At 44.5% G+C, this 27618-nt stretch overlaps 8 protein-coding genes across 8 annotated transcripts; 6 read left to right on the forward strand and 2 right to left on the reverse strand.

The window, feature by feature from the left end:
- Nucleotides 1-372: 372 nt before the first annotated feature.
- EAE98_007404 (uncharacterized protein) lies at nucleotides 373-1706 on the forward strand (the record flags this gene model as incomplete). The annotated part of the gene is made up of 2 exons (XM_038955027.1): nucleotides 373-972; nucleotides 1050-1706. 2 exons carry the CDS (start codon nucleotides 373-375, stop codon nucleotides 1704-1706), a joined length of 1257 nt encoding a protein of 418 aa, XP_038808677.1.
- Nucleotides 1707-2345: 639 nt separating this feature from the next.
- Nucleotides 2346-4433, forward strand: EAE98_007405 (uncharacterized protein; the record flags this gene model as incomplete). Its single annotated transcript, XM_038955028.1, has 1 exon — nucleotides 2346-4433. The coding sequence occupies one exon, from the start codon at nucleotides 2346-2348 to the stop codon at nucleotides 4431-4433; it is 2088 nt and encodes a 695-aa protein (XP_038808678.1).
- Nucleotides 4434-5050: 617 nt separating this feature from the next.
- EAE98_007406 (uncharacterized protein) lies at nucleotides 5051-6307 on the forward strand (the record flags this gene model as incomplete). Its single annotated transcript, XM_038955029.1, has 1 exon — nucleotides 5051-6307. One exon carries the CDS (start codon nucleotides 5051-5053, stop codon nucleotides 6305-6307), a length of 1257 nt encoding a protein of 418 aa, XP_038808679.1.
- Nucleotides 6308-6769: 462 nt separating this feature from the next.
- Nucleotides 6770-8889, forward strand: EAE98_007407 (uncharacterized protein). Its single transcript, XM_038955030.1, has 2 exons — nucleotides 6770-7329; nucleotides 7449-8889. The coding sequence occupies exons 1-2, from the start codon at nucleotides 6871-6873 to the stop codon at nucleotides 8409-8411; spliced, it is 1422 nt and encodes a 473-aa protein (XP_038808680.1). The 5' UTR covers nucleotides 6770-6870; the 3' UTR covers nucleotides 8412-8889.
- A 588-nt stretch (nucleotides 8890-9477) lies between these two features.
- EAE98_007408 (uncharacterized protein) lies at nucleotides 9478-12435 on the reverse strand (the record flags this gene model as incomplete). The annotated part of the gene is made up of 1 exon (XM_038955031.1): nucleotides 9478-12435. The coding sequence occupies one exon, from the start codon at nucleotides 12433-12435 to the stop codon at nucleotides 9478-9480; it is 2958 nt and encodes a 985-aa protein (XP_038808681.1).
- Nucleotides 12436-15426: 2991 nt separating this feature from the next.
- EAE98_007409 (uncharacterized protein) lies at nucleotides 15427-17359 on the forward strand. Its single transcript, XM_038955032.1, has 4 exons — nucleotides 15427-16194; nucleotides 16249-16412; nucleotides 16468-16702; nucleotides 16755-17359. The coding sequence occupies exons 1-4, from the start codon at nucleotides 15972-15974 to the stop codon at nucleotides 16955-16957; spliced, it is 825 nt and encodes a 274-aa protein (XP_038808682.1). The 5' UTR covers nucleotides 15427-15971; the 3' UTR covers nucleotides 16958-17359.
- Nucleotides 17360-19675: 2316 nt separating this feature from the next.
- Nucleotides 19676-23468, forward strand: EAE98_007410 (uncharacterized protein; the record flags this gene model as incomplete). Its single annotated transcript, XM_038955033.1, has 4 exons — nucleotides 19676-20038; nucleotides 20100-20805; nucleotides 20856-22885; nucleotides 22938-23468. 4 exons carry the CDS (start codon nucleotides 19676-19678, stop codon nucleotides 23466-23468), a joined length of 3630 nt encoding a protein of 1209 aa, XP_038808683.1.
- A 1228-nt stretch (nucleotides 23469-24696) lies between these two features.
- Nucleotides 24697-26455, reverse strand: EAE98_007411 (uncharacterized protein; the record flags this gene model as incomplete). The annotated part of the gene is made up of 2 exons (XM_038955034.1): nucleotides 24697-25061; nucleotides 25153-26455. The coding sequence occupies 2 exons, from the start codon at nucleotides 26453-26455 to the stop codon at nucleotides 24697-24699; spliced, it is 1668 nt and encodes a 555-aa protein (XP_038808684.1).
- Between the last annotated feature and the right edge of the window lie 1163 nt (nucleotides 26456-27618).

Here is a 27618-nt window from a genome sequence, read left to right on the forward strand (position 1 = left end):
ATCGATTAGCCACTGCAGTCACTAAATTGATCAAAATTCTACTGTATTCTTTTTCACTTCCTTCTTGTTGATACTGGTTTTGGAACAAAGAGTTATAAATATTTTATGATTAACTATTGATCAATCCCCATCAACATATGCCTTCTGTGTTTGTAAATTTCGTGATATCATTGACGAAGAACGAAAAGGGTGAACTTCAAGCAACCGAGAAATTTCAGTTCGTCTGTGGCCAAGCTCGGCAACCGTATTTTCTTTTGGCTCACTCGCGACAAGCTGCAATAGCTCACCTTCCAGCAATCTTGCTTCTTCTTTAATCCCGAAAACAAAAACTCAAGGCAATACCATCTTTTGACATCGATCGAATCGATCATCATGTCAGCTTCCGATCAAGATCCTTTACTTCTCCTGCGACAATCGATAGCCTCAGAAAGTCCTTGCATACCCACTACCACAGAAGATGCAGCATCCTCAGTAGACCTGAGTCTGGCAACAGCAACCTACCTCCACTTTACTTCACCCCTCCAAGTATCAATTCCATTCACGACTGCCACACGTTTCATTTCCTCGGACAAACCTGTAAATCTTCGCAGCATCTATTTCGCATGGCAGCAACGCGAACTAGCAATCCCAGAATACAATGCATCATCAACGACATTGAGCGCGCAATTGGCGGCAGAGGGCGGCGCTGGTGGTGAAATCCAAAATTTGTCATTCGTAGAACGTTTGGATCTTATTACGTGGTTGGAGGGCGCGTCGGACGAATCGCAATATATTAAGCCTTTAGCTTCAGATACGTCAAATGCGACAGCCTCGGCGCAGGTTGCTTCTGGGGCGGCTGGAGGAATAGCACCAGTCCCGAGTGGTATGGGAGGTAGGCAGGGAAAGAATGTTGATCCTAGGCTGGCAGAGATCTACAATGGGGAAAGGCGGATGGGAGATAGGAATAGTGTATTGAGGGGGATTAAACCTACGGTATGTGCTTGTTATTATATGTTAATCTTCACAAAAACTCGGATTTGTGAGATTGAGAACTGACTTATTGAATTTAGGATTTCTCTCATGTCCGCAAACTTGCAGCTCCATTCCTCTCACGTAAAGCTGCACACGCTGCCGCACAAAATCTAGCAAACAACCCAGCACTCGCTCATAACCTCAAACCCGTCCGCCGCCCAGATCCTATCATACTTTTGTCTCCATCAGCGTCTTCTATTCTTCGCATGTCTAATATCAAATCGTTCCTCGAAGGTGGTGCATTCATCCCCCCCGATTCAGCAAGCTCTACCTCCAGTTCCTCGGCTTCAATTCTACATATTTCGCGTTTCATACCTTCCATAGATCCTGCGCGACCAATCCGTTTCATTATTGTTGATACACCAGAGCAATTTAAGCCGGAGTATTGGTCAAGAGTCGTGGCGGTCTTTACTACTGGTCAAGTTTGGCAATTCAAGAACTATAAATGGCCACTACCTACAGATTTGTTCAGGAACACTCTAGGCTTGTTCGTAGGATTCAGAGGAGAGAGTCTACCGGATACAGTTAAGGGATGGGGAAGTGGAGTTCTGGCTTCGCAAGTCGAAAGGTGGGCTCCACAAGCAGGTCCAGCTAGTAGATGGAGGGATAAGGAAGTGGTGGAGAATATTTGGAAAGCAATTGAGGGAAATATGAAGGCCAAAGGATGGAGACGGGATTCTGGTCCAGTCGTTTGAGTTGGACTGACTAAAGCCATGGGACAGAAAATTGTACTAACGAGCGGTTTAATGCGAATAAATAAAATCGGCGCTCAGGAGTTATTACTAGTTGATTTGGGAAGAAGAGTATCATGAGAATCACTGAACCGGTAATGGTAGAGAACTTGTGCTACATTACACATACCTAGGTAGTCTATAGGAGGCGTAGAGGTTATGAAATTTGATCAATCGAAGGACAACCAAATGAACTTGAATCAGTAAGGAGCTGAATTCGACTTTGTACTATACAGAAATACAGAAATATTAGAGGTGAATATAAAGAAACTCTTGAATCTAGAACTTGTATAAAGAAATTCTACTAGTATCTATGCAATTTAAATGTCTCGCTTCACTTCATACGTTTCATACATTTTTGGAAAAATTTCGATTGAGGGATCAGCTTTCTCGAATTTTAAAGTTCTCGGACAGAATGGCCCTCCCCTTCCCTTCCCTTCCCTAGATTCCCTAACTCCGCGTCATAAGTTTTATACGAAAACAACTCAACATTCGACATATCTTTTATTCTCAGATACAAGCAACTGTTCGGGAACATCGAATTATCTTTCATAATACTCCCGGGATACAATGTAATACTCCTTACCAAAGGAACACTCCACGATGATGGTGTTCTCGGGAATTCTCAAATCAACCAACCAAAACACTTCTCATCCCTCAGCCACAGCCACCCTGGATTCAACATCACAACAACCTGCAACTAGGGCTACTTCTGATGAAAGAAGCAAGAGTACCTCACCTACGGTGTCAGCGACAGCGGCATCTTTGATCACGGATCCAGTGGGAAGCCCGTATATCCGAGCGAAAGAAAACCTTCTACCCCTAGATGCCGAAATACCCGATCTCCGCGAGTTAAACCATAGCCTTGAAGCGCTTGCGGCTATCTTCCCCGATGTTCAAGTCGAGGTGTTCCGCGAGATGCTTTCGAGCTTCGAAGAAGAATCTAGATTGGCTGTCGTGACGGAAGCTTTGCTTAAACATAAGATGAAATATGTGCGGGGACGATATAGAGTCGCGTCGAAGGAGAAGGAAAAAGAAAAGGCTGATGGCAATGAAGATGAAACCAAGCTACGGGACTCAAAGGGGATTGTACCCGTGGAAGAGAAATTTAGGTCTGAAGGATATAAGAAGGCTGTAAAGACGGTTGCATATCATGAATTTAAGGGTCTGCCGCGGTCGACAATCAATGCAGTATTGGCGGAGCGTAACCATTCTTATACTTTGGCTCGACCCACACTTGTCGATTTATCTTCGAAGTCTTGGCGATTTTCTATATCATCATTCTTCTCTCGTCGAAAACCCCTGACGGCAGTGGAAGCAGGGCACCACCCTCTTGTGGTTTGGCAGTCGTCTGGACAAGGGTCTATAATGCCAACTATCAAGACTACGGGATCACCGGAATTGGACAAAGAATTATTTGATTCTCTCATTACACCATTACAGGAACGAGCATTATTGGAACGAGAGGAGAAAGATCATGCCCTAGCACTCGAAATAAATAACCACGAAGCGGAAGAGCAGGAAGCTTTGCATGACTGTGAATGTTGTTATACCGCATATGCATTTGAGGAACTCTCTGCTTGTGATATTGGAGGTCATTTTATATGCTTTCAATGTATCAGGCACGCAGGCAACGAAGCCATTTTTGGGCAAGGATGGCAGAGGAACATTGATCTCAATGGTGGAACCTTAAGGTGCCTCGCGGCCATGGCGGGTGAGTGCACAGGATGCATTCCACAGGAGCAGGTGCGACGAGCCTTCCTAGAAGATAAGGGTGAAGAGATTCTACGGAAATTAGACGAACGTCTAATTGAAGACAGTCTTCTGAAAACCGGACTACCACTTATTCGTTGCCCATTTTGCAATTATGCTGAGATTGATGAATTATATCTCCCAGAAGCTCAACAATCGTGGCGCTTGAAACGACTTGGTCCATCTTCTATTTATACTATTTTAATTGTGGTTTTGGGCGTTGGCATGATACCCTTCCTTTTACCTTTTTGCATTCTTTTTTCTTTCCTATTTTTATGTCTCTCCTCGAAACGCACATTTGGCGACTATGCTATCGATCAATTCCAAGAATCTGTTATTCGTTTGCGTAGGAAGCAACATGGTCTTAAATTCGTCTGTCAAAATCAACGATGTGAAAGATCTTCCTGTATTTCATGCTCGAAAGCATGGAACGATATTCATATCTGTCACGAGTCTTCTTTGCTTGCTCTAAGAACGCAAGTCGAACTTGCGATGTCGTTAGCGATCAAGCGAACTTGCCCACGTTGCAATACGTCATTTGTGAAGTCTTCGGGCTGCAACAAATTAACATGTGTTTGCGGTTATCAAATGTGTTATGTTTGTCGCAAGGACATTGGATCTGGGGAGGGATACCGACATTTCTGTGAACACTTTCGACCAAATGGTGGGAGACGTTGTACGGAGTGCTCGAAATGCGATCTATATCGATGTGAGGATGATGAGGTTGTAGTTAAAAAGGCCAAGGAAAAAGCAGAAAGAGAATGGATGGACAAGGAAGGTGGAGGAATAGGTGGTGATGAAAAAGTTCGAAAAGTACTAGAGCAGAAATGGAAAAGAGGCAGAGATGTTACTTGGTGGGAGGGTGAGGGGTGGTGGCAATGGAATTTGCCAAACAGTGAGCAAATACTTGATAGTTTGATTGAAGGTGTTATCGAATGATTACTGGGCATAGGGGGCTATGGTTTTTTTGGGAACACGGGTATCGGTGGGTAATTCAATATTGGGATAGGCATAGGAATGGGGGAAATAGGATAAGGATATGTTGAAACGGAGCGAGGGGGAGTTTTGGGGGACTCCGATTAGCGAGTAATATTGATTACTAAGATAATGAGGAGTGTAGTACAGAATGGATAAGATCATGATTGAAATTACAATTGAGTTTTAAGAGGGGAAATAGAAGTGGCAGAAATACTAGAAGCTCTGAAATGTGATTTGGCTGACTATTTATTGCTTGCTTTGCCTTTGAGCATGTGATGTAGAGTTGAATTCCCCATGGGGATACAGTCTTGGCGATAGCTTTACAAAGGGTACTTTAGGGAGATCTATTCTAGTATCAACAAGACAAGATGACTTCTACTGAAAGAGGTTGAGGTGTACAATTTGAAGTTTTCATTGACGATATTTAATATAAAGCTAGGTAACTCGAATCAAGTCATTCCGTGCCTTTGCTAGCAAACACAAAATCAGCCTTATTCGAATAAGTCCGTGCATGCAAGGCTAGCCAGCAAGACATCATCTCAGCCTTCACTCAAAGAAAGCCCGCACTCACTACAAACATGTCTCCAAGTAGAGAAGCCACACCACCACCACAGGAAGGATTCGCACTCCTCACCTCCACTCATCGTGATATTGTCGAAGCAAGCGCCTTCAATACCTACGGCACGCGCTTCGCAACCGGTTCCGCAGACGGCAAAATCAAAGTCTACAATCGCCATCACGACGGTTCGTGGATGCAATGCGATACATGGGGTGCGCATAACGGCGGGGAAGTTCTACAATTACAATGGTTGCCTCCTACTATCCATCCGAATCTCATCGCATCTATTGGTACCGACGGACGGTTTAAGCTGTGGGTTGAAGATCCTACGTTAGCGCCAAACAAGGGACGCAGATTTAACTCCCACAATAATCGGCCCGTGTGGGAAACACGATCGCATACTCGCGCGCCGTTTTTGAGTTTCTCGATTAAACATCATGCGGAGAGTAGGCATACCTATATTGCGCTGGTGGATCGCGATGCGCAATTGATTATCTATGAGAATGAAGAGCCGGAGAATATGACGGCGTGGACGGAACTCGATCGGGTAAATGTGTGTGAGAAGCCTGCGAGGGGAGAGGAGGTGAGTTTCAAGGTGGCTTTTGATCCGAATTTGGAACCCTGTTATAGAGCTATTCGAGAGGGGGTTCCGAGAGATGCGCTGGGATTGGTCGTCGCGAGTATGAATAAAGCGAGTATATGGCGCACGAAGGAAATATCGCATACGGTTAGTCTGGGGAGTGCGAGTACGAAGGAACTTTATTTGGCGGCGGAGTTGAGGGGGCATAGGGGCTTGGTGAGGGATGTGACGTGGGCGGCTGGGAATATTAGGGGGTGGGATGAGGTGGCTACAGCGTGTAAGGATGGGGTTGTGAGAGTTTTCCGGGTGGTGGCTGGTAGGGAGGGTGAGGGGTTAGAGGGAAGAAGTACTGATTTCGAGAAGGTGCCGGAAAAAACAGTTGCGCGAAATCCGGCACAAATGACAATTGAAAATGGAGCAAAACCCGCTCCTTCCGGGATTGGTGCAGGATTAGCAGGCCAAAGAACGAATCGAAGTAGACAGCAAGAAGCTCAAGGTAGAGATGGAGCGGTAATTCATGCTGTGAAGGAAATTTCTAGGTTGGAAGCAGATCGAGCGCCAGTTTGGAAGGTAGAATTTGATGCAGATGGGCAATTATTGGGGTCTACAGGGGATGATGGCAAACTAATGATGTGGAGGAGAGAACCGACTGGTCTTTGGAGTAGAAGCGCAGAATTGGCGATGAACAGAGCCTGATAATTATCATGATCTCGTTCAAAAGAGAAATTAGTCGAGAAAAAACAAACACTATTCACGTGGAGTATATCAATGGAGTCTGGGGATTATTCAGAAAGATACCGTAAATTTGGGTTTAGGAGTTAAGGGCGTTTTGATGAGAGGCTTGAGTCTAGGTGATTATGATAGTGGAGGTATAGAATACATAATAAGATGGTTTTAACATCTTTAAACAATACCAATTTCATGTACATTTCGACTATTTCAACTCACCTCTTATCTAACTCCTTAAATACCTCGCGTAGATCTTTTTACCCATTCTTAATCCGCAGTAAATAAAAGCCGTTGAAGCGGCATGCAAATCAACCCCACTAGCTTCGTCATCTATTCCCCTCAGCCCTGTCCCCCCACAATTTATGCGATATGAACTCGTGTCTTCTCAGCCTTGCACAAGGCTCCCCAAATAAAAATAAAAACCACATCTCCCATCCATCTCTCATCGCATATCCAATTCCTTTTTTCCCCTTCCATCCACCCCCAAACCACCCAATTGAAATGCACCCCATCTCCCCCTCCCACCCATCATGAAAAGCACATCTCCCACGCGCACGCGCTCCTCGCTCTCCCTCCCCGAATCTCTCTTCCACCTCTCCCTCACCATCCTCTGTCTCTCCCTCCTCCTCAAAACCCTCTCGCGCGAAAATGGCGAACCCCTCATCGCATCGCTCGCCTTCAGCGGCCTGGCTTTCTCCGCTACCTACAGCATGATTCGTTGGCTGGGCCCAACGTTCATGAAAGCAGGACTCAAGGGAAAAGATATGTCGAAGCGCGATAAGAAGGAGATTCCGGAGACGATGGGCGCGGTCTGCGCGGTGGTTTATTTGTTGATTATTATTGTGTTTATCCCGTTTCCGTTCTATAAGGATATTGTGGCGGCGACGAGTGGTGGTGGGAATCGGGATGTGGTTAGGGAAGGGGGACTGGAGGGGCTCGGGATGGATGTGGAGAATGGGAGGTTCTTGCATAGGTTTCCGCATAGTAAGGTGAGCATTATGAAGTGCATGATGGGAGGAGGTCTTTTAATTGGAGAATCGGGATTCTTTGGCTTCTGTTTTGGATTCGATGGGAAAAACAATGGACATATATGTTAACATAAAAATAGCTAGCGTCCTACCTCTCCGCGGTCCTCTCCCTCCAATCCGTCGTTATCCTCGGAATCGGCGACGACCTCTTTGATATCCGCTGGCGCCACAAATTTTTCATCCCCGCCATTGCCTCCATCCCCATCCTAATCGTCTACTTTGTCGATTTCGGCGTCACCCAAATCGTCATCCCCATCCCCCTACAACCCTATCTCGGCGAGCTCTTCCAACTCGGTCCTCTCTACTACATCTACATGGCTTCCATTGCCATTTTCTGCCCCAACAGCATCAACATTCTCGCTGGCATCAACGGCATCGAAGTTTCCCAATCCCTCATCATCGCCTTCCTCCTCGTCCTAAACGACACCCTGTATCTCCTAACCCCCTACCCTCACCCCGCAACCGACTCCCACCTCTTCTCCCTCTACATGCTCCTCCCCTTTATCGGCGTCTCCCTCGCCCTGCTCTCCCACAACTGGTACCCCTCCTCCGTCTTCGTCGGCGACACCTACTGCTATTTCGCCGGCATGGTCTTCGCCATCTGCGGCATCCTCGGCCACTTCTCCAAAACCCTACTCCTGCTGCTCATCCCCCAAACCTTCAATTTCCTCTACAGCGTCCCCCAACTCTTCCACCTCATCCCCTGTCCCCGCCACCGTCTCCCCTACTACAACACCAAAACAAATCTCCTCGAACCCTCCATCACCCCATGGCCTAACCCCCCGAAAAAACATCAACACCTCCTCCTCTCTCTCCTGCACAAATTCTACCTCATCCATCTCAAATTCAATAGCGAAGGCGACATCATAGAAAGTAGTAACTTCACACTCTTGAATCTATGGCTTGTATGGTTTGGCCCACGCAGAGAAGATCGATTGGCCATGGAGATCTTGGGAATGCAGATGGTGTGTGGATTGATCGGGTTGTTTGTTCGCCATCGCTTGGCGTTGTTAATCTTCAAGAGTGATAATTTGAGTGTGTAGATTTGAGGGAGATGGGTTGCTTTATGGGAAAGGAAGAGAAAGAGTGGAGAAGAGAAAAGGGAAATCGGGTATATATATTGAATCTCAAGATTCGGAGCTTATGTATGTATATATAGATGTACTCATATGGATATAGATAGACATTTACATTATTTTTTTACAACATTACAACACAATACCACATACCCGTCCACATCATCAAATAATACATTCATCATTTCAAAAGCCTCCACCCTCCAAGAAGAAAGATGTTGAAAGTTTTAAAGTTTTTTTTTAATTAAAAAAAAATACGAGTGATCTAATCACTTCACTACGTCGAGGTCTGTTTCCTCGCACGATCCGAGCACTACACAAAGCTCATCAATGAATATCCATCCATCAATCCCCACCATTTCGAAAACCCATGTCATGCATGTCATCCCATTTCTCCATCTTTCGCAGAGATCCCCTATCATGAATATATCCATTTCAAAAGGATCGTGTCATAGGACCATCTCAAGAACGAGTAGCATCCATACATAACATAGCATTCGTCCCGCTCACACCCAACCCTATCCACCCGTCCATCCATCCAAAAGCAAGCCATAAAAAAAACAAGACAGGAGTGATTGCAACTCGCTTCTCAGAATTCTTTTCCACAAGTCCGATCAACCCATCCACACGAAATCATCGTCAATCATCATCAACAAAGAAGCTACTCGTACAACAAAGTTTAGGTATGGTAGGTAAGGTATTTTGTTTTGCCATTGCCTGATGCAAAAAGAAAAAGAAGAGTCCAGTTTTCCGAACGAACAAAAGTAGTGATCAACTGTGATCAAGATGTAGAACAAAAAGAAAGAATTGAATAATCGAAGTAATTAAAACTTCTAAGACTCCACCCCAATGTATTACGCCAGCTACGCCCCTGAACCTTATAATAAGATCATAATCCGGACCCCATTTTGAACCCAAACCAAATGATACCGTCCGTCCACCGGTCCCAAACTTCCATCAGCTGAAACCTCACGCCGAAGTAAAAGGACAGATGAGGCAATAACACGCCTAAAGCGATATCTAAAACTGTATGTTACAATGCGCCATTCGAGTGTTGAGGGGGCATATTTTTTGGTGATGGTGAAATCTTGAGCGTATCAACAAGACCATGATCGACTTTCTTGTTCCCATCAACTGCTACAGTTTTGCTGTCAAGAAGAGCCCCCATGGAATTAATTTCGTCGATAGCCGAAAGTGTTGACTTGGGAACTGCTGGTGATATTGTAGGACTGCTTCCTACAGAAGCCTTGCGCCCACCTGAACCATTGGCACTCTGGCTCTTCTGTCGAGCGGTATAATCTTTGATTGAAATTTTTTTCCTGGCAGGACTCGGGTTGACAGTATTTGCAGAAGGGTATGATGGGAACTGAGTTGTGCCATACGGCGAGATCGCTGATGAGGGTACCGCGGAAGCCGGTGTGAGTGTGCCTGGAGTTCCGGACAGGTTAGGTGTTGTAAATGTTTGTGTTGGAGGCATTCGTACGTGCAGTTCAGGTGATTTGTGTGAATATCCATTGGTGGATTGTCCAGTCCAGGAAGGAGGTTTCATTGTCTGCCCGGTCACGAGTATTGGTCCATCTGTATGATAATCGCCAGAATTGGACGTGAAGTCGGCCGACGGAGTCGATGAAGAAATACTAGCATTTCGGACCCTAGTATCGGTGGGCGATTGAGTAATTGATCGATCTTCCTGGATTGGTGAGTCAATATCCATTGCCATTGTAGGCGAAGAGTGATTTTGAAGACCTCCGTTCATCAGTCCTGCAGCAACATTTGTCCGCTGCCGCTCCTCATTCTTAAATAACTCCTGAGCCTTTTCCTGTACTTTGAATTTTTTCATAAGCAAACGCCTCGAAAGTGGCAAGACAGGCCTCTTTGGTATCAACTTTGTTTTCTGCTCGTACCATGCATCTTTGTCCGGGCTTGTTTGTGTTGATGAATCTGCATACACGACATTCGAGGTTATTGAATTCTGGCGTGATCGGAAGCCCTCTGATTCATCTGATCGAGAGCCACTCGAATCATCGCGAGATCGAATGGGTTTCGGAGAGGCTATAACTTTTGAAGATGTCGCGCTGAGGGGTGACCCCGATTGTCGACGCGATGTGCTGGCGTCGACATACTGACGAGATCGGGATCCATTAGATTTTGCGTGAGCCGACTGTGAAACGGCAGTTCGTGATGCGACTGATTTCTGTCGGGGTTTAGAAGTTGTCTGTGATGCCGTAGCAGTCGCCGGGGAATTCACATTTGAACCATCCGATGGCCTCTTTTTTTTCCGTGGCGGTTCCTGTTCCTGTTCCAGTTGTTTGAATTTTTCTTCCAACAACATCAACTTTCGTTTCTCTCGTTTCGTCTCTGTCAAAACTGCATCGGCTTCAGGGCCATGTATTGGTGTGGGATCACGACTGTGAGGTTTGCTACGCCCGGAGCCAGAAATGGAGCGGCTATCATCGTCGTCGTTTGTCTCTGGCTGGCCTTCGCTAGCAGCTCGACTATTGGTGGCGTGGCCTGTACTTGTGGGAGAGACGTGCTGCTTGGGCTTGCGACCCTTCTTTGATTTCACCCCATTTACACCATTGGATGGCTGTTGGTGCTGACCATGCACTCTGCCGTAGTAATCACGGTGAAATCGTACAAAGGCGCACTCTTTACCGGCATTGCAAGCACAACCTCCGTGATCCGATAACACCAGGTTGATCGAATGCGATACACTTTGGTATTCGGCTTCAGTGATATCGGGTAGCCTATCGTCGTCATCGCCATCAAGATGAAGGGCACGGTCTAGCCTTGACTTGTCAACGAATTTGAAGTCCCAAGGCAACGTAATCTGCTCGTTTGGAGCCAGGGCGCTGTCGAGGGTCAAGTAGAAATGATACTCGCTTGTATTGGCAACAATATATGTTTCTAAGTTTGCGTTCGCCCTACAGCTTCGTCGAATGTATCGGCACTGGGATCCTCCCTTTCTTGTATCAATATACAAGGGTAATCCGGGAATGAAAAAGGTAAGAGGGCGTGGATGAGGACACTCTTCCCACCCATTGTCTGGGTTCTTATGATAGTCAGATTGAAACCCGACATGGCCATTCATCTCTCCAATTGGTTTGTTCGCCGGGGTTTTCGTTGTCGTGACGAGAGACTTCCATTGGACATTGGTATTGTTGATGTGAGCGGTCTTGACATCGACGTGCAACTTTGGGAATTGGTGCGGATCAAGTCGCATCTCGGTTTTTTGAACAACATCGTCGAATTTTTTGCCGACATCTTCTTCGAACAGCTTACCCTCTTTGATCCACAAAGCTAATTTGCTCGTGACAGATAGATCGACTAATGTATTTGTATTAATTTCTTGTGATTGAACGTCATAGAGCGAGTGGAAAATGACGGAGAGGGAATGAATTTCGAAATTATCTGGCAGATTTCCTGCTGTGTGGTTAGGGCTTGGGGGATGGTTATGATTTCGTTTGGTAGCTTGAGAGCTAACGGAATGATGCGACCGATGACCTTTCGCTCTTTTTTGCGTGTGAGGCACAAGAGAGCCAGCATTCTCGTGGCCCTCTTGGTCATTGAAACCATAATTTTCAGAGGGCTTCACGGTCTTCTTTTTGTGACTTTTTGCTGCCGGCCTTCTATTTTTTTTGTCATTGTTATCGTGGGTAGGTTTACTCTGTCGATATTGCGATCTTTCGTTCGCATGTGGACCGAGATCTCGTGGTGAGCAATCAACACAAGAATGAGCGAAGTCTGGCCTCAACACATCTACAGAGCGGTCGTAGTAGCAATCGATATGCTGCCACGTTGAGCAATCTTCGCAATATATCGTGTTTCCATCGTCCTCACAATTGTTGCAGATGCATTTGATGGTGTAATCTTCGTCCGCCAACTCGGTAGCGGGTTGAATATCGTGGGTAAGGGCCTCAACAGAAGTGAGGAAGACAGGCTTAGTCTGGGTCGCATTCTGCGTCGAGATTGATAGGGACCTTTCTGTCATAATCTAGGAGCCTTTGGATGGCTATTCGAGTGAGAGGATCAAGGTGCGTTCACTGATTCCAAGACCTGAGTCGCATGACGAAGACGACCACGACTCGAAGCAATTAATTATCGCAGAGCGAAAACGACACTCAATTTTGATGATCTCTTTCATCAGCTATTGAATTAAACATGTGAGTCTTCTTGGCTTCCTTCCACGTATGCCAACAATGTAAGAATCGATCAAGAGGAAGTGTGAGTCGAGAGGTGGAAGGATAGATCGACGATGGTAGTGCGGTTGGAGAGGATGGCCCGTTAGAAGATGATCTCTGCGAGTCTCGTGTATTGAAATGGATGTGCTGCAATTGAAACCGTGTTCCCAAATGAAAGGGTTTTCAAGTCCAGAGTGGAGGCGATGGGGACGAAGAGACAGGGCCCTCTTGGAAAAGATGATCTCGAAAGGACAAAGACGATTCAACCGAGTTTGCGCTTTGGAATGTTTACGCGTTATTGTACGATAATCGAATGGAGGCAAAGGATGGATAATAGATTTGTTGAGGTATCCTATTTGTAATGACGAGAATACATGAATTCGAGAAGAGTTGTGAAGGTAGAAGGGAGAGTGTGAGTGTGCCTGTATCTGTGGTAGAAAGTGGTAAGTGAGAGGGGAGAATTTGGTTGGGTGAGTGGCCCATTGCGAAGAGCGAACTCAGAAAGTTAGGAAGGAACCAAAAAAGCAGCTAATCCTGAGAGTATCTAAAATGCCTTGCCGCTTCAAGATTAGTCGTGAGAATGCGAGGAACGCTAGTGTCGAAGTAGATCCGTGAAGAGGACTCCAAGAACGAATCCAATGCTGCTTTAGGTTAGTGTGAGTGTGAGAGAAGGGTCGGTACTTGAGGGGAAGAGAGAGAGAGAGAGATTCTGTTGTATGTGTGTGAGGATGAGTGTTTATGTGAGTGTATGTCTGTGTGTATGTGTGTGTATGTGTGTGTAATAAGTAAGTGAAGGAGAGAGGCTATGGAAGAAAAACAAGCAAATGATGAAAAAATGAAAAAAAAAAATATAAAATATATAAAATAAAATAAAACAGTTAATAAATCAACATCAACATATCGAGGTAAGTAAGTAACGTTGGTTAGTGAATTAGCAAAGGAATAGTATAGTATTGTGTTGTGTGGTATTGAATTGTATTGATTGAATTATACCTAGATACGTAAATTGTAAACATCGTTCTCTTGATTACCTCGTAGGTACTTTTCTTGATCTTTCCTTTCTCCCGCTGTTTGCTTGTTATGTTTGGAGGGAGGGGAGGTGATAAGAAGGAACAAATGGTAAATGAGGGAGGAAGAGGTAAGTGAAGTGAGAGGTAATAATAATAATAAGGTTGTGCGTGATAAAAGCTGAGTATTGAAACGAGTGAAGTGGACAGGGGGGGGAGTGAAGGGTGAAGGGGTAATAGTAATAATAAGAGGGGGAGGGGGAAAGAGAAAGGGCAGATCAATAATAGGTAATAATAATAAATATGAAAACCATCCATAAATATAATAAGAATTGCGGCTGTGCGCACGTAGAGTTGATTATGATATCAAAGATGGAATATGGTTTTGGTTTTGGTTTTGGTTCTGGTTTGGCTTTGGCTTTGGCTTTGGTGAAATGTCGATATATAGATAGGTAGGCAGGTTCCGAGGTCGTGAGTACGAATAAGTAAGACTAGATTGACGAATGTTATATCAACTTATATGGAACCTGAGGTCGAAGGTGGGAAGGTGGGAGGATAATGTACAGAGGAGAGTACAATGTAAGATGGATTCGGTAGCATGTGGGAAAAGATCGAAAAAATAAAAATAAAAATGATAGAAATAAAAAGAAATAAAGGCGAGGCGCCTGTGTAGGAAGATTGATAGATCTCGTTAAAGTGGCAAGTAACTTGTGATTGGCTGCAACTTATAACTTATTGGGATGGATTATGGGATGGATTATGGGATGGATTATGGGATGGATAATGAGAGTAAGCTTGCTTCAGCTAGACTCGAAAAGGATTGTATGTATCTGCGTATCTAGTACATTGTAGGGAAAGTCGTCTGGTGTAAACCGCCGTTTGGAAGAGTCTATTATGTCCGGGTGTTCTCATGGTCTACTTGTACGGAGGATGTTGAATTTCGCGCTTGACTTTGAAAAAGAGACCGACCATCCGTTCGCTCAGATATGACCAATTAATAATAATTGGCTGGGTGCGGTCGATGGATGAGAAGAGGTGGGAGGGCAGACATCGATCGCTATGAAGAACGAAAATGTGTATCAGAGTATAAAACAACAATCCAATAAGTGTAGATAGACCTATGTAAAGAGTAATGACTACGTACCTGTATGATTGAAAAGAGGAGCATACCTCGAGCATCCCTAGCGAGAGTACGAGTAGATGAACATCATTGAGCGCGTAAGAGAATGGAATGAAGAGCTTCCGCCCTTGAATCACGTCAGCATACTGGTGCAGGGCGTATATACATCGAAAGAAAGGATTGTCGATGAGATTGAGCTTGTGCTTGTTGTATACTACTACCACTTCCTACTAACCAGTCAACGTGCCATATGGAGAAATCTCTCAAGCTGCACAATGCGTGCTATGTGCATAATGCAGTGAGCCCCAGTGGTCCTATCCTATGAGAATCTTCTGTCCGATGGACCATCCAGTATCCTGCAATATAGACAAGGGGTCCAAGTTTCAAGTGTCCTTTCCTGGATTTGGAGATGATTCAATACAAGGCCATTCCCAGGTTTCCCAGGTCGTGCAATATAAATCGAGCACAGTGCATTGCCTAGGCAATTCTGCTGACGAAACCAGCGTATCATAGAGGAGAAAATAATTATAGACTCGAACTTCCCCCCTTTTGATAAGAGCGATAAAGGTAAAGCGAGAAAAGTGGCTGGGGAAAGCGTCTCGTAAAAAGTAACAATCAAATCAAATCAAGTGCACGCAGGTGGCTGCTGCATTCTTTTTATATGCTTCACTCGTCAGAAAAGAAAAGCAAAGAGATGGCAGCCATACACAATCTGGCTTTCGAAGGTTGCCTTTACAACTCTTCTAGTTGAGTTTAGCACGGCGATTCTATAAGTGCTAACGTCTCCGAGGATACATAACCACCAGACTTCGCAAGTTAATTGGTACTTGGAATTGACTGGATCTAACTCTAAAGTGGCCGGACTCTTCCAATGACCTAAACATCGAATGAAAGCACGATGGTCACGTGATATGTCTCAAATATCACAATTGTAGATGCGTAAAGCTTTCTCACCAACGAGATTCGCAAGATTGGGAATACCGACCTGTATTCGTACAACTCGATCTTACTTACGAAAACGCTTGTCATGTCCCATCAAGTCCCTACCTATTCTTTGAATGAATGCCAACAAATCGGTCCCCACTAAAAGGGGTTGTGGGAAAATGCAGGGGTCAATATTCCATATCCGAGATGTCAACAATCCAATTGCTTTCTCGTGTTTTTATCAGAGTCTCACGTACGGAGCATCGCATGAGTTTACCTATCAACTAACGACAAGATGTCCAGCTACTTTTCTCGGATGACCTCATATCATCCATATCATCCTGTCGATATCAATCTTTCCGGAAAGTATGTGGAAAATAGTTTCAGTCCATCCATCCTCGTTGTCACCTTTGGAACAACGTGGGCTTTGGTGCTCGGCGCAACACTTTTTGCGGTGAGGAGATTTTATCCCAGACTCAGTATAAAGGATCAAGGACTTGTTCTATGGTTCATCTTGAGTAAGCTCAATATGCAATTCTATTTCTCTGTAATGAAACCTAACATATAAATAGCGGGGTCAATTCATATCTTTTTTGAAGGATACTTCGTCTACAATCATGCTCGAATGGCAAGCAGGACAGATTTCTTTGGTCAACTATGGAAGGAATATGCTTTATCCGATTCGAGATATATGTCCTCAGATTCATTTCTGTTGACCATAGAGACATGGACCGTCGTGCGTATGCCATTATCCGAATGCTGAATGTGTAGTATGCTAACGATATTGGCAGATACTCTGGGGACCGCTATCTTACCTCACAGCCGTATACATCACCCAAAACTCACAATTTCGGCACACCGTACAAGCACTTGTTTCAACAGGGGAACTGTATGGGAATTTGCTGTACCTTGGCACTAGTCTACTTGATGAGTACACCACTGGCAAACGATACTATCGACCGGAACCATTATACTTTTGGGTATACTTTGTATTAATGAATTCAATATGGTTGTTTGTTCCTGGGTGTAAGTACTAATCGCAATATCGACTCCATCATCGCTAACAATTCACGTTCAGTTGCCCTCTACGACAGTGTTATGGCTTCCGCAAGATCCTTCGAGTATTCGGATCCACCCTATGCAGCAAAGCGCACCAGAAAAGCCAAGGATGATGGAGGTAAAAAGGAAAAGGAATATCGCAAAGTTCCTGCCTCTCAAGAATCCGATACACGGTCGAGAAGGGGAAAGGCTAAATCATATAACGACGATTATTCGGGCTAGATTCGATCGATGATAAATATCGGCGGTTGGTATGTTGAAACGATGTTCCGCTAGTCGAGAACATATGCCTCGCCACGATAGTTGGATCCGATCCATCATGCATCATGCAGTTGTAGATCAAAAGGGTTCGGGGTTGGGGAGGGTGGAAATATTTGGGCTGGATTCAGCAAACGTCGTTATGAACTTATGATACCCTTTATGATTAATGAGTACATATCTTGAGATGGGATTTGGAATTGCCCAAATCAAGTCACATTCAAATGTCAAGTAGATATACTTCGTTCAGGGACTTTTGTTTAAAAAATGTTACATTTTCGATGGCATTCTACTTTGGATATCAACTATATATTTAGAACAAAGTACTAGGTAAATAGTTATATTTATATGTATTTGAGCAACTAAAAGCGTTTCGGATGACAGCAAGTCTTCTATTCTAATAAGTGCCGTCAAAAATTGTTCTAGAAAATCCAGAGATTACATTGTACCGTCTTGGAGTACCATCAATGTCTTCCAATTCAATTTCCATCTCCAATCTCCAATTTCCAATTTCCTATGGGCCGAACTACCGATACGCTTCTCGTAGATTTAATCAAAGCTAAATTAAGCTTACTTGTTTTCCGACCAGAGATGAGATGTGATTGGTTGGCACTTTCATACTTTATGAAACGGAGTTATGTTTCCGGATGTGAAATTATATGTTGCATTTCCAAGGTTGTTTGAGGGTTTCCAAGGTGTGAGTGAAGTGAAGTGATGGCATCATTGTGAAGGGAATAATTTCAGCTGATGCAGGTACCGTCTGATTGATATATGAATGGAAAGACTCTTACGTAACCACCCCCCCTCTCTCTCTCTCTCTGAGTTTCTGAGTCTCTGTTCCAGAAGGATTTGGGGAATGCAGAAATAAGATTATCCACATGTGAGGAATTGGAATGTCTTTCGCTAGGGAGGACGGAGGTACAGTAGGATGCTGGTCACCCTGGGGAAAAGGGAACCCGAGGTTCATGAATGAATATCTTTCGGATATGGATCCCTCGATGGAGGTAGAGGATCCATGCCAATGAATTTAGATGATAGGTCGAGGGGTTCTTTAATGAGGTTATTTTACGTGGGCGTGGGTAGGAGAGATAGACAGATGCTCGATAGATGCTCCTGCGTCTGTGTACCTAGGTACGCAGAAAGTTTAATCTTGTTGTTCGGAAAGACTTCTAGACGGGGAAATTGACATAGAACAGATTGTCACGAGAGAATGTGCAATGTTGAGGGTTGAGGGTTGAGGGTTGAGGGTTGAGGGTTGAGTTGAAACTGGATATCAACACCATCCATCTACCAGAAATCTACCAAAGATTCATGATTCAAGCCCTCTCGAAATATACCAAGCGATCAGATGGATCTCATACCGGTAGATGAGATTGAGTCAATGATAGGTACTAGTAGGTAGGTAGGTATGTAGGTAGGTATATAAAAATATCTTGCAAGGGAGTCGATTCAGTCAACTGGGAGACTGGACTGGACACTGGAGACGGGAGACTGGAGACTGGGAGTGCCGTACCTGAATCGCGAAAGCCTTGATAATAAGGTACTTTTTTATTAATTCATTACTACTACCACCTCCCATACTCCCAGACTTATTACCACGAGTTTGATTGATCCCGTCGGGTTGAGCAAGACATCCAAAACATTTCAAGGTTGAATGAAACCTTTGGAGAGGAGCAACCAACTTTATCAATTGCCCAACCGCTCATTCAAACTCGGATTCAATTGTGAAATTGGCTATTTCTACTTCATCACCTCCCCGTACCTAGTACCTACTCCCTAGTACCTATCGTAGCACATATCTGGTAGGACCGCTCTCATCAAGTTGTACCGCAATTCTATCCTATACCATTCTACGATACTACGTAACTTATTTCTCAGAAACACAACAGCCTTCACAACCTCCTCGTCCTCCTCCGCCTCCTCCTCCTCCTCCTCCTCCTTCTTCAAAAAAGTGACACCCATTCAGTCGCTCGATTTTACCTTCATCACAATATTCTATTACGAAGACCAATTGATATTCTGTTTTTGATTCCGGCTCCCTCTCCCATCTACACCGCCGACTTTTTCCCCCAAAAATCATCCCACCTACCTACCGACCGACCTACATACCCAGTATTTACTACTTGCTCAGGTGTCCTTCGATATCTTTCTGAACGCGAAAACAAACAACTCAGTCCTTATCGAAAACACACGAGCAGGACTCAATCAACACACATACTTGGTGATCTAGACTTTCTCTCATTCAGATATAAGATAAATCACAATTTGGAATATTCGGGGATCCAAAAGGGGGAAAAAAAGAAAAACGTTGCGAGATTAACATTTTTTTGGCTGCTTCTTAATTCAATCGATGGTTATTGTTTCATGTTCTGCAGGCTGAATGTTCCTTGAACTTTGAGTCGCCAACACATGCGGAGGTCAATTGAGTGGAACCCTTGCGACTCGACAACGTCAGAATTTCAAGCAACTCTCCATAGAGAAGATACGAACCATACGAGATTCAATCCATCTGCAAGGCCGAAGACAAATTATCTATCATCAACGATTTCCATTTCAATTATTCGCCCTGGCCACCGCGACTCGAAGTACTCGGTTTAAGCATTACTTCCAAATTACAATATAATAGGGGGCTCGAACAAGGTCTGGAGATAGTTGTGGGTAATAAACGTTGATCATCAAATAATGGGTCCTCAATCAGAGGCAGGCCCCTATGCCGAAGGCGAAAATTATGATCCTTCACATTCCGATGATGGGGGAAGACTTACAACTGAGAGGGATATCACAATGCAAGATCAACATCTACCGAGGCCTAATGGCCCAGACAGGAGGATGAATGCATCACCGGCAAACAGTGTGAGCGGTAGAGAAGGTCCCATGAGAGAGGGGAGTCGCAGACCAAGCAATGAGCGCACACGATCACGAACGCGAACTGGAAGGACTGGCAGCGGATCTTTGAGATTGTGTAAAAAGTGCGGTGAACCTTTGACAGGTCAATTCGTACGTGCGCTTGGAGGTACATTCCATTTGGATTGTTTTAGGTGTCGAGTAAGTCAATCCCATTTCGCCATCATCCAACGGCGTTCAGTTTCTGACTTGGGTCTTGTAGGATTGCGGTCAAATAGTCGCATCAAAGTTCTTTCCGGTAGACGAAGAAAATGGCGAAGGACAATACCCCCTCTGCGAGACTGATTACTTCCGACGCTTAGATCTGATATGCCACCAATGTAATGGTGCACTACGAGGATCATATATCACCGCCCTCGAGCGCAAATACCACATCGACCATTTCACTTGTTCAGTATGTCCAACAGTGTTCGGCGCACAGGATAGTTATTACGAGCACGATGGTCAAGTTTACTGCCACTACCATTATTCGACACGATTCGCGCAACGATGTAATGGATGCCAAACAGCAATCTTGAAACAATTCGTCGAGATATTTCGAAATGGTCAAAATCAACATTGGCACCCTGAATGTTACATGATCCATAAATTCTGGAATGTGAGGTTGGCATCTCCGCAGGATGTACAAGAAATTCAACAGGAATCTGAAGATACGACGAACGAGGAAGGTCGAAATAATGTGCGATTAGAAGAGGAGAGAATGGAAGAAAAGGTCTACAAAATCTGGAGCGTACTATCGACATTCGAAGAGTCCTCCGCGGCTTGCATATCCGACATGCTTTTACATGTTAGTAACGGTGCATATATGGATGGTGTGATGGTGGCAAAGAAGTTCATATGGCACGTTGATATCCTTTTCTGTTCTGCAGATAAATTGGATGGCATAATGATGAGAGATGGTTCAAAGGGTTAGTATTTCAATAATTTACGTCCTCACTGCTTTTACTGATCTTGTTAGGGCTATCATATTCGCGCGAAGCAAAATTATTATGCAAGAAAATCGTAGCATTCTTCTCACTCCTGTCCAAGACTCAGGAGACGGGAGTTCGAAAACTTGGCGTCACACAAGAACTTCTTGCCTTGGTTACTGGTTTGGCGCACTACCTGAAATTATTGATTCGCATCTGTCTTCAAGGCGCATTAAAGGTCGAACGAGATCAGAAGGATCCAGAAGGCCTTCACCAATTCCTTGATGACTTGGGTGATATGGATGCAATCAAGAATGATGATAGATCGTTGGAAGCTACCACAGGAACACCTGGACTTTCGGCTCCAAATTCGGATTCGTGCATTAAATGTCAAAAGCCGATCGAGGATGAATGCGCTCGCTTCGAAGAAAGGAGATGTCATTTAGCATGCCTGCAGTGCTCTAATTGTGAGCGAGATCTTGCTCAGAACCTCGAGGACATCAGGTTTGATGATGTAGAACAACGGGTATACTGTTGTAATTGTCAAAGTCAGTCTTCGGACGTGGTATCAGGATTCGTGCGAGTGACGAGGTTGCAACAGTATGTCTTCCTTCTCAGAGTTGCTTTAGCTCGATTGCTGGAAATATTACGTACCAAAGGTACTCTGCCACATACTTCGGATGACCCCAACCTCAATGGCTACAATTCGAGTGAGGGTCATAAAGTACCCTCGGATGACGACCCTCCTATGTTGAGGTCTGAAGCTCGTTCGAAGTCATTTGGTGGTCCAGCTGATGAAAATCCCCGTGAATCATCCTACGAAAATACCTTGAATGACGTAAGGCGACTACGAAGCACTCGAATGGACAAACATCTGTCTTCTACCATCAAAAAAGCGAGAACCTCGCGGATAATGGATGGTGTCGACAGTAAGAGGCCGGGTTCTGCAGGGGCTGATGGATCGGGTTCGAGAAACAACGAGTTTCAAGTCGTGGAAGACCGTGATGGTAACGGCGAATCGAGAACTGAATTAATGTTCGGTCATCAAGATGCTCTTACCCTGGACGATATTCCTAGAATTGTGGCTGCTGAACAAGCAAAGGAACAAAGACCAAATGCATACAAGCATGCCCGTCATGAGCTTTTCCGAACATCTATCACTGAACCTAAACTCATCAACGGTCACCAAAGGACCTTTTCTGCCGGTAATGACCTAGATGCACAAACACAGCGTCAACAACAGAGAGTTGCTGGAAAGAAATATTTCTCGGAATTATCCGCTTTGGAATACTTCATCGTACGTCATGTTGCAGTTATCGCCATGCAACCCATGCTGGATGGTCACTTTACTATGGAAGAACTCCTTAACCTGATCGAGACTAGAAAACCCACTTTCTGGGGTAAGATGGGTAAAGCTTTCAAGAATGATGGCAAGAAGACGGCCGTCAAGAAGAAGGGCGTCTTCGGGATACCACTTGATGTTATTGTCGAAAAGGATGGTGCCGAGTCGACAGATGGTGTTGGTCCTGGAGCTCTCAAGATTCCTGCTCTCGTCGATGATGCAATTGCTGCGATGAGAAAGATGGATCTTTCAGTTGAGGGTGTCTTCAGGAAGAATGGTAACATCAGAAAACTTAATGAAACCGTCAAGGAAATTGATAGCGGAGGGTGTGATGCTGTAGATTTGAGTCGACAAAATGTCGTACAAGTCGCTGCTCTACTCAAGAAATATCTTCGAGATTTACCAGATCCTTTATTGACCTTCAAGCTCCACAATTTATTTATCGCTTCGCAAAAGATTGCCGATGAAGATAAGAGGCGTCGAGTATTACATCTAACATGTTGTTTGCTTCCAAAGGTACACAGGGACTGTTTGGAAATTCTCTGTTCCTTCTTCAACTGGGTTGCATCTTTCCATCAAGTTGATGAAGAATCCGGATCAAAGATGGATACTCATAATCTTGCTACTGTCATCGCACCGAATATCATATACACGAATGCTAAATCTCCTGTCGATGATAATTTCCTTGCAATCGAGGTCGTTCACACACTCATTGAGTGTAACGAGCAAATGTGTGAAGTAAGTCTTCCCCCTGCATCTTCATTTATTCTATGACTAACAATATAAAAAGGTACCAGAAGATCTCCAATCAATACTGAATGACCCCGTCCTCTTCAATAACACATCCGATATCACAACCAAAGAAATTCTTAAACGCTATGGCGATATCAGTGCTTCCGGTGGTGTAAGACACACGGTCGAAACGACTGAAGCGACTGGCCATAGAGATGGGAATGGAAGACCGTTAGCTCCAGTGGTCACGAGAGTTGATGTTGATCCGGCGAATAATGCTTGGCAGAAGGAAAGTTCTGTGAGACATGTGCAGGATGCGCATGTCGGCGGGCAAGGGAATCAGAATATGAACCCAAATCGAGAGTGGCAGGGTGGTGAAGGGGCAGAATTACAACACCCACCACAGATTTATAGGGAGGAAAGGAATAGGACGCCAGATTTGGGGAATGGTAATGGACATGGACATGGTGGGGAGAGGAGTGGGGATAGGGAAAGGGGGGATAGGAGGGAATATAGAAATTCTAATAGTGGGTGGGGACCAGGGAGACCGCCGCAGAATGGTGGGGTCGGAGTTACGGGAGCGGGATGAGTCAAGAGAAAGAGATGAATAAGATAGGAGATGAGAAGAGATACGGTTAAATGGGAAGAAAAGAGCATATGTGGAGGATCAATCATCTTATTGGGATAACAAATAACATATCTTGATTAGAGATAAAGTTTCGTGCTTTTGATGGATGGGGCTTTGGGAAAAAGTAAAGGGAGAAAACTGGGAGGTGAATTGGTGGATTAAGTGGATAGTAGGGATGAAAGAAGGATGGATGTAGATGAATTACATCCACCACCACTTCTTTGATTACCTAGATAATAATGAATGAGATATTTATGTTATATTCTATATCTTACTTTTTGTTTCTGTGTGTGTGTGTGTGTGTGTGTGTGTTTGGTTATATGTTTGGTTATAATGCAGTTTATATGTATATATATACTAGCTCTTAAATCTCGAATTTTAGATTTTAGATTGGATTTGGATTTGGATTTGGATTTGGAAATATCAGATTGATGGCCGGGGCCGGGGATACTTGTCTTTACTTTTTGAGTGGAAGATGGTGTGGAATAGATTTGAATTGAATAGAGTGGGGTGGAGTGGAGAATAGAGAGAAGAGGAGAGGAAATGAAAGAAATGAAAGAAATGAAATGGAAAGAAGAGGGGAGGGTGATAGAGGAGAGGAGAGGAGAGGGGAGGGGAGGGTGATAGAGGAGTGAGTGTGTGTGTAAGTGGGTATTTAGTTATTGATTGATATATCCCTTTCCATTTCTATTTCTATTCGTTTTCTTAAAGTTATTCTTGCTAAGGCTAATGCTAATGTACTTCTCATTCTTCTTTATATAATGTACTCACTCGTACGCTGTTGAATGTAATGTAATGAATGTAATATATAACTCTCTTCGTTACTCTGTATCTCCTACTCTATATTCTGTATTCTGTATTCTACATTTCTATCCGTCTTATTCTCCACCCTCACCCTCACCCTCACCCTTACTCTCACCCTCTTTATTCTTTCCCTTTCTCTTTCCCTTTCTCTTTCTCTTCCTGATCCGTCGATTTTGCGTCTCTTTTTGTTTTCTGGGCTGGGGGGATTGTATCGCTGTTTTCGGGTTTGGGGTTGATTGCGGTTGCGGTTGCGGGGCGGTTGGGTGGTGGGTTTGCGAGGTCTGCTGCTTCTCCCTGTCCCTCTCCCTCTCCCTCTCCCTCTCCCTCTCCTCCGCACGAATAATCTCCAATACACTCTCCAACGACTGTCCCGGAGCAAAAACCATCATGCGCGTAATAAACATTTTAGGTTTTTTCTCCTCCTCTCCTTTTTCTCCTCCTCTCCTTTTTCTTCTCCTTCTTCCTTCTCTCCTTCTTCCTTCTCTCCTTCTTCCTTCTCTCCTTCTTCCTTCTCTCCTTCTTCCTTCTCTCCTTCTTCTCCTCCTTTCAATAATGCCGCCCATGTGGATTTTCCAGATACTTTTCTTTTCACGGGTCTGCATAGCCAGGGCTTGGATGTCACGGGTCTGGGCATCGAGGGCTCGTTGTATGGTCCTGCTAGAATTGCTGATGCTTGTCCTCTGGGGGAGTGAGAAGTATGTGTTATGTGTGTTTTTTTCGGGGGTGCGGGGATGGGAGTATTTTTCTTTTCTGTATGGGGAGGGGATTGGGTTAGTATAGTATCGTATATATTTCATGGTAATTGAATATACCACGCTAGAAATAAAGGAGGAAAACATACCAGGAGACAAAAGATGAGCGAACGTAGTCGCATCCCTCATGGTCCAAAAATAGGGATCCAACACGTTGGAAATGGGAGTGAGAGGGAACTCGTCTCCCAATTCTTTTTTCATAAGATCGATTTTGCGTTGCAGAAATTGTAAGTTGGGGAGTGCTGGAAGACCGGGATATATTGGTTCCTGCGGTGGTGGGAGATCGGCGACCCAATTGCGTGTTCGTGCGCGGCGATGGAAGCTTTCTGCGTATGAGGAAGAGGAGGGAAGACTGGATGCGATGATGGGAGTGGTGGGTTGGAGGGGAGTTTCTGCTGCGGATGACGAAGAGGGGGGAGGGGAAACTGGGAGGAGGTCGGGAGTCATGAGAGTTTGTTCTTCCTTTCCCTCCCATCTTTTCATACGACGCATCTTAAGGCGCAGACGTTCAGAGTCGGACATTGGTCGAAAAAGCCATTTTTGTGGAGGTGAGAGTTTATCGACCAATTGGAATCCTAGCGCCCCGCGCTTCATGTGTTCTGCGGATGGAGAAGAGAGGAGATGGGAGGCGGAGGGGAGATCGGGGAAGATGGTGGATTGGATGGGAATTTGTTCTTCTTTTCCTTCATCATCTTCTTCTTTTTCTTTCTCTTTTCCTTTTCCTTTTTCTATATTACTTTCTGGAATGATAGGATCTTTGGGTAGAACTTCGTCAAGACATGACGACATGACAAAGGTAATGTGACGGATCATGCTAAGTACCTCGACGACTTGAGCTACTTTTGAGATTTGGCCGCCCACGACTTCTGCGATTGTGGCTTCAGAGGTATGGGTAGGTGTGTCACAGGAGTCTTCTTCTTTCTCTTTTCCTGCAGAGGTATATGGGATTTCTTCCTCTGGAGAGTGCTCGCCAGTGGAGGTGGAATCATCGTGATAAGCTGTGCGAGTCTCTGGAACCCGTGTAAGAAGGGCGCGGAGATAAGTACTCAGTTGATCGAGTTTTGCGATTGTGTTGGTTATATTCACGTCAATGGTGGGTATGGCCTCAGAAGTATCGATAGGGATGATGTTGGTTGGGTCTTCTTTTGGGAGGGCGCTGGATGAGCTGTTGGGTTGATCTAGGTTTGAAATCGCGTTGTTTATCTCCGGTTTGATGACGATTCCAGAGTCAGCCCTAAAGATACCCATCTTTCTTCCTGCAGAATTTTTTGGGGGAGGCATTGGATGCATCGAATGATCATAGGATGGTGAAACCTGGGGAGTAGAGAGACTGTGAGACGTAGAAGGCGCCATGGTAGAGGGAAATGAAGGAAGAATGCTGGGTTTTTTCATTATGCCGAATATTGAGATTGTTGGTAAGTTCATGATGTTTTGTAGAAAGTTGGAATGAAATATGATAGAAAAGATTCTTGCGAGAAGTGTTCAAAAGATTTTTTTTCTACTAGGTAAACTAGCATTGAGTACTAATGAAAACTATCCTCTAAACAGAGGCAGAGGAGATGACCAAACTCCCTCTGACCAATAAAAATTGAATGGGGTTCAATTGGGAGTCGATCGACAGTTATCGAAGCTACTACAGCGAACAAGAGCTTGATTTTGTAAAACGTTTTGCAGCAAGCCTGGCTTTCAAGTGGTGATCGAACCCGAGAAAGTCTAGAAGACGTTGAATCTTGGCCCAGTCAATCTGATAGATCCCCCCTAGCGAATTTAGCGACAAGACTAAGTCGCTAGACTCTATGCCCAGCCAGAGACCACATGTCATTTTCCGACAAAAACATCGCAAAAACTTCCATAGGAACATTCACATATTAAAAATAAGAGAATATGAATGACATATACAGGCGAGAATGACCTAGGCCAAGTTTCTGTTTACAGAATAGAAAGAACTATAAACGAAAGAAAGATGACGCCAGGCGCCAATGATCAAAGAAAGAAGTACAGACATTGAGAGAAAAGCGACTTTCGAGGTTAGGATCATACCGGCAAAGACAATTTCTTCACGACGAAAAAGAAATAGGAAGCAAAATATGGAAAGATGATGATAGATTGCTCAAAAAAAGAACGAACTAATATTAAACAATTACCGGGCACATAAGACTCCTACACCGACATGCAAGCGCAGTAAGAAAGGCAAGGGACTGCTCAAACTATGACAGACAATAGGTATGAAATACAAGAGGGGCAGGCTGGTAGTATCGGAGAGCTAAAAAGTCTACGAATATGGGAACGACTTCCTCGTAAACCAAATCAAAACAGCATAGATCCAATATTGAGAGGTATGTATCTCTTTGAGAACTTCGTACCCTATACCCTATATTTCATACGTCATGCCGTATAACATAAGGCGCAATTCATTCTAGTAAATTTTAAACCGCCTCCATGATCCAAGGAAAGAAGTCAATTTGCCCTCTTTACCATCAAATGATATGGAAGGACAGTTCTCAAGCTCGTAATTTCCAATTATTGAAACCCTATTTCGAGTGGGCTGAAGTGAA

The sequence above is a fragment of the Botrytis deweyae genome (assembly GCF_014898535.1).
Source record: "Botrytis deweyae strain B1 chromosome Unknown BDEW_017, whole genome shotgun sequence".
Lineage (NCBI taxonomy): Eukaryota > Fungi > Ascomycota > Leotiomycetes > Helotiales > Sclerotiniaceae > Botrytis > Botrytis deweyae.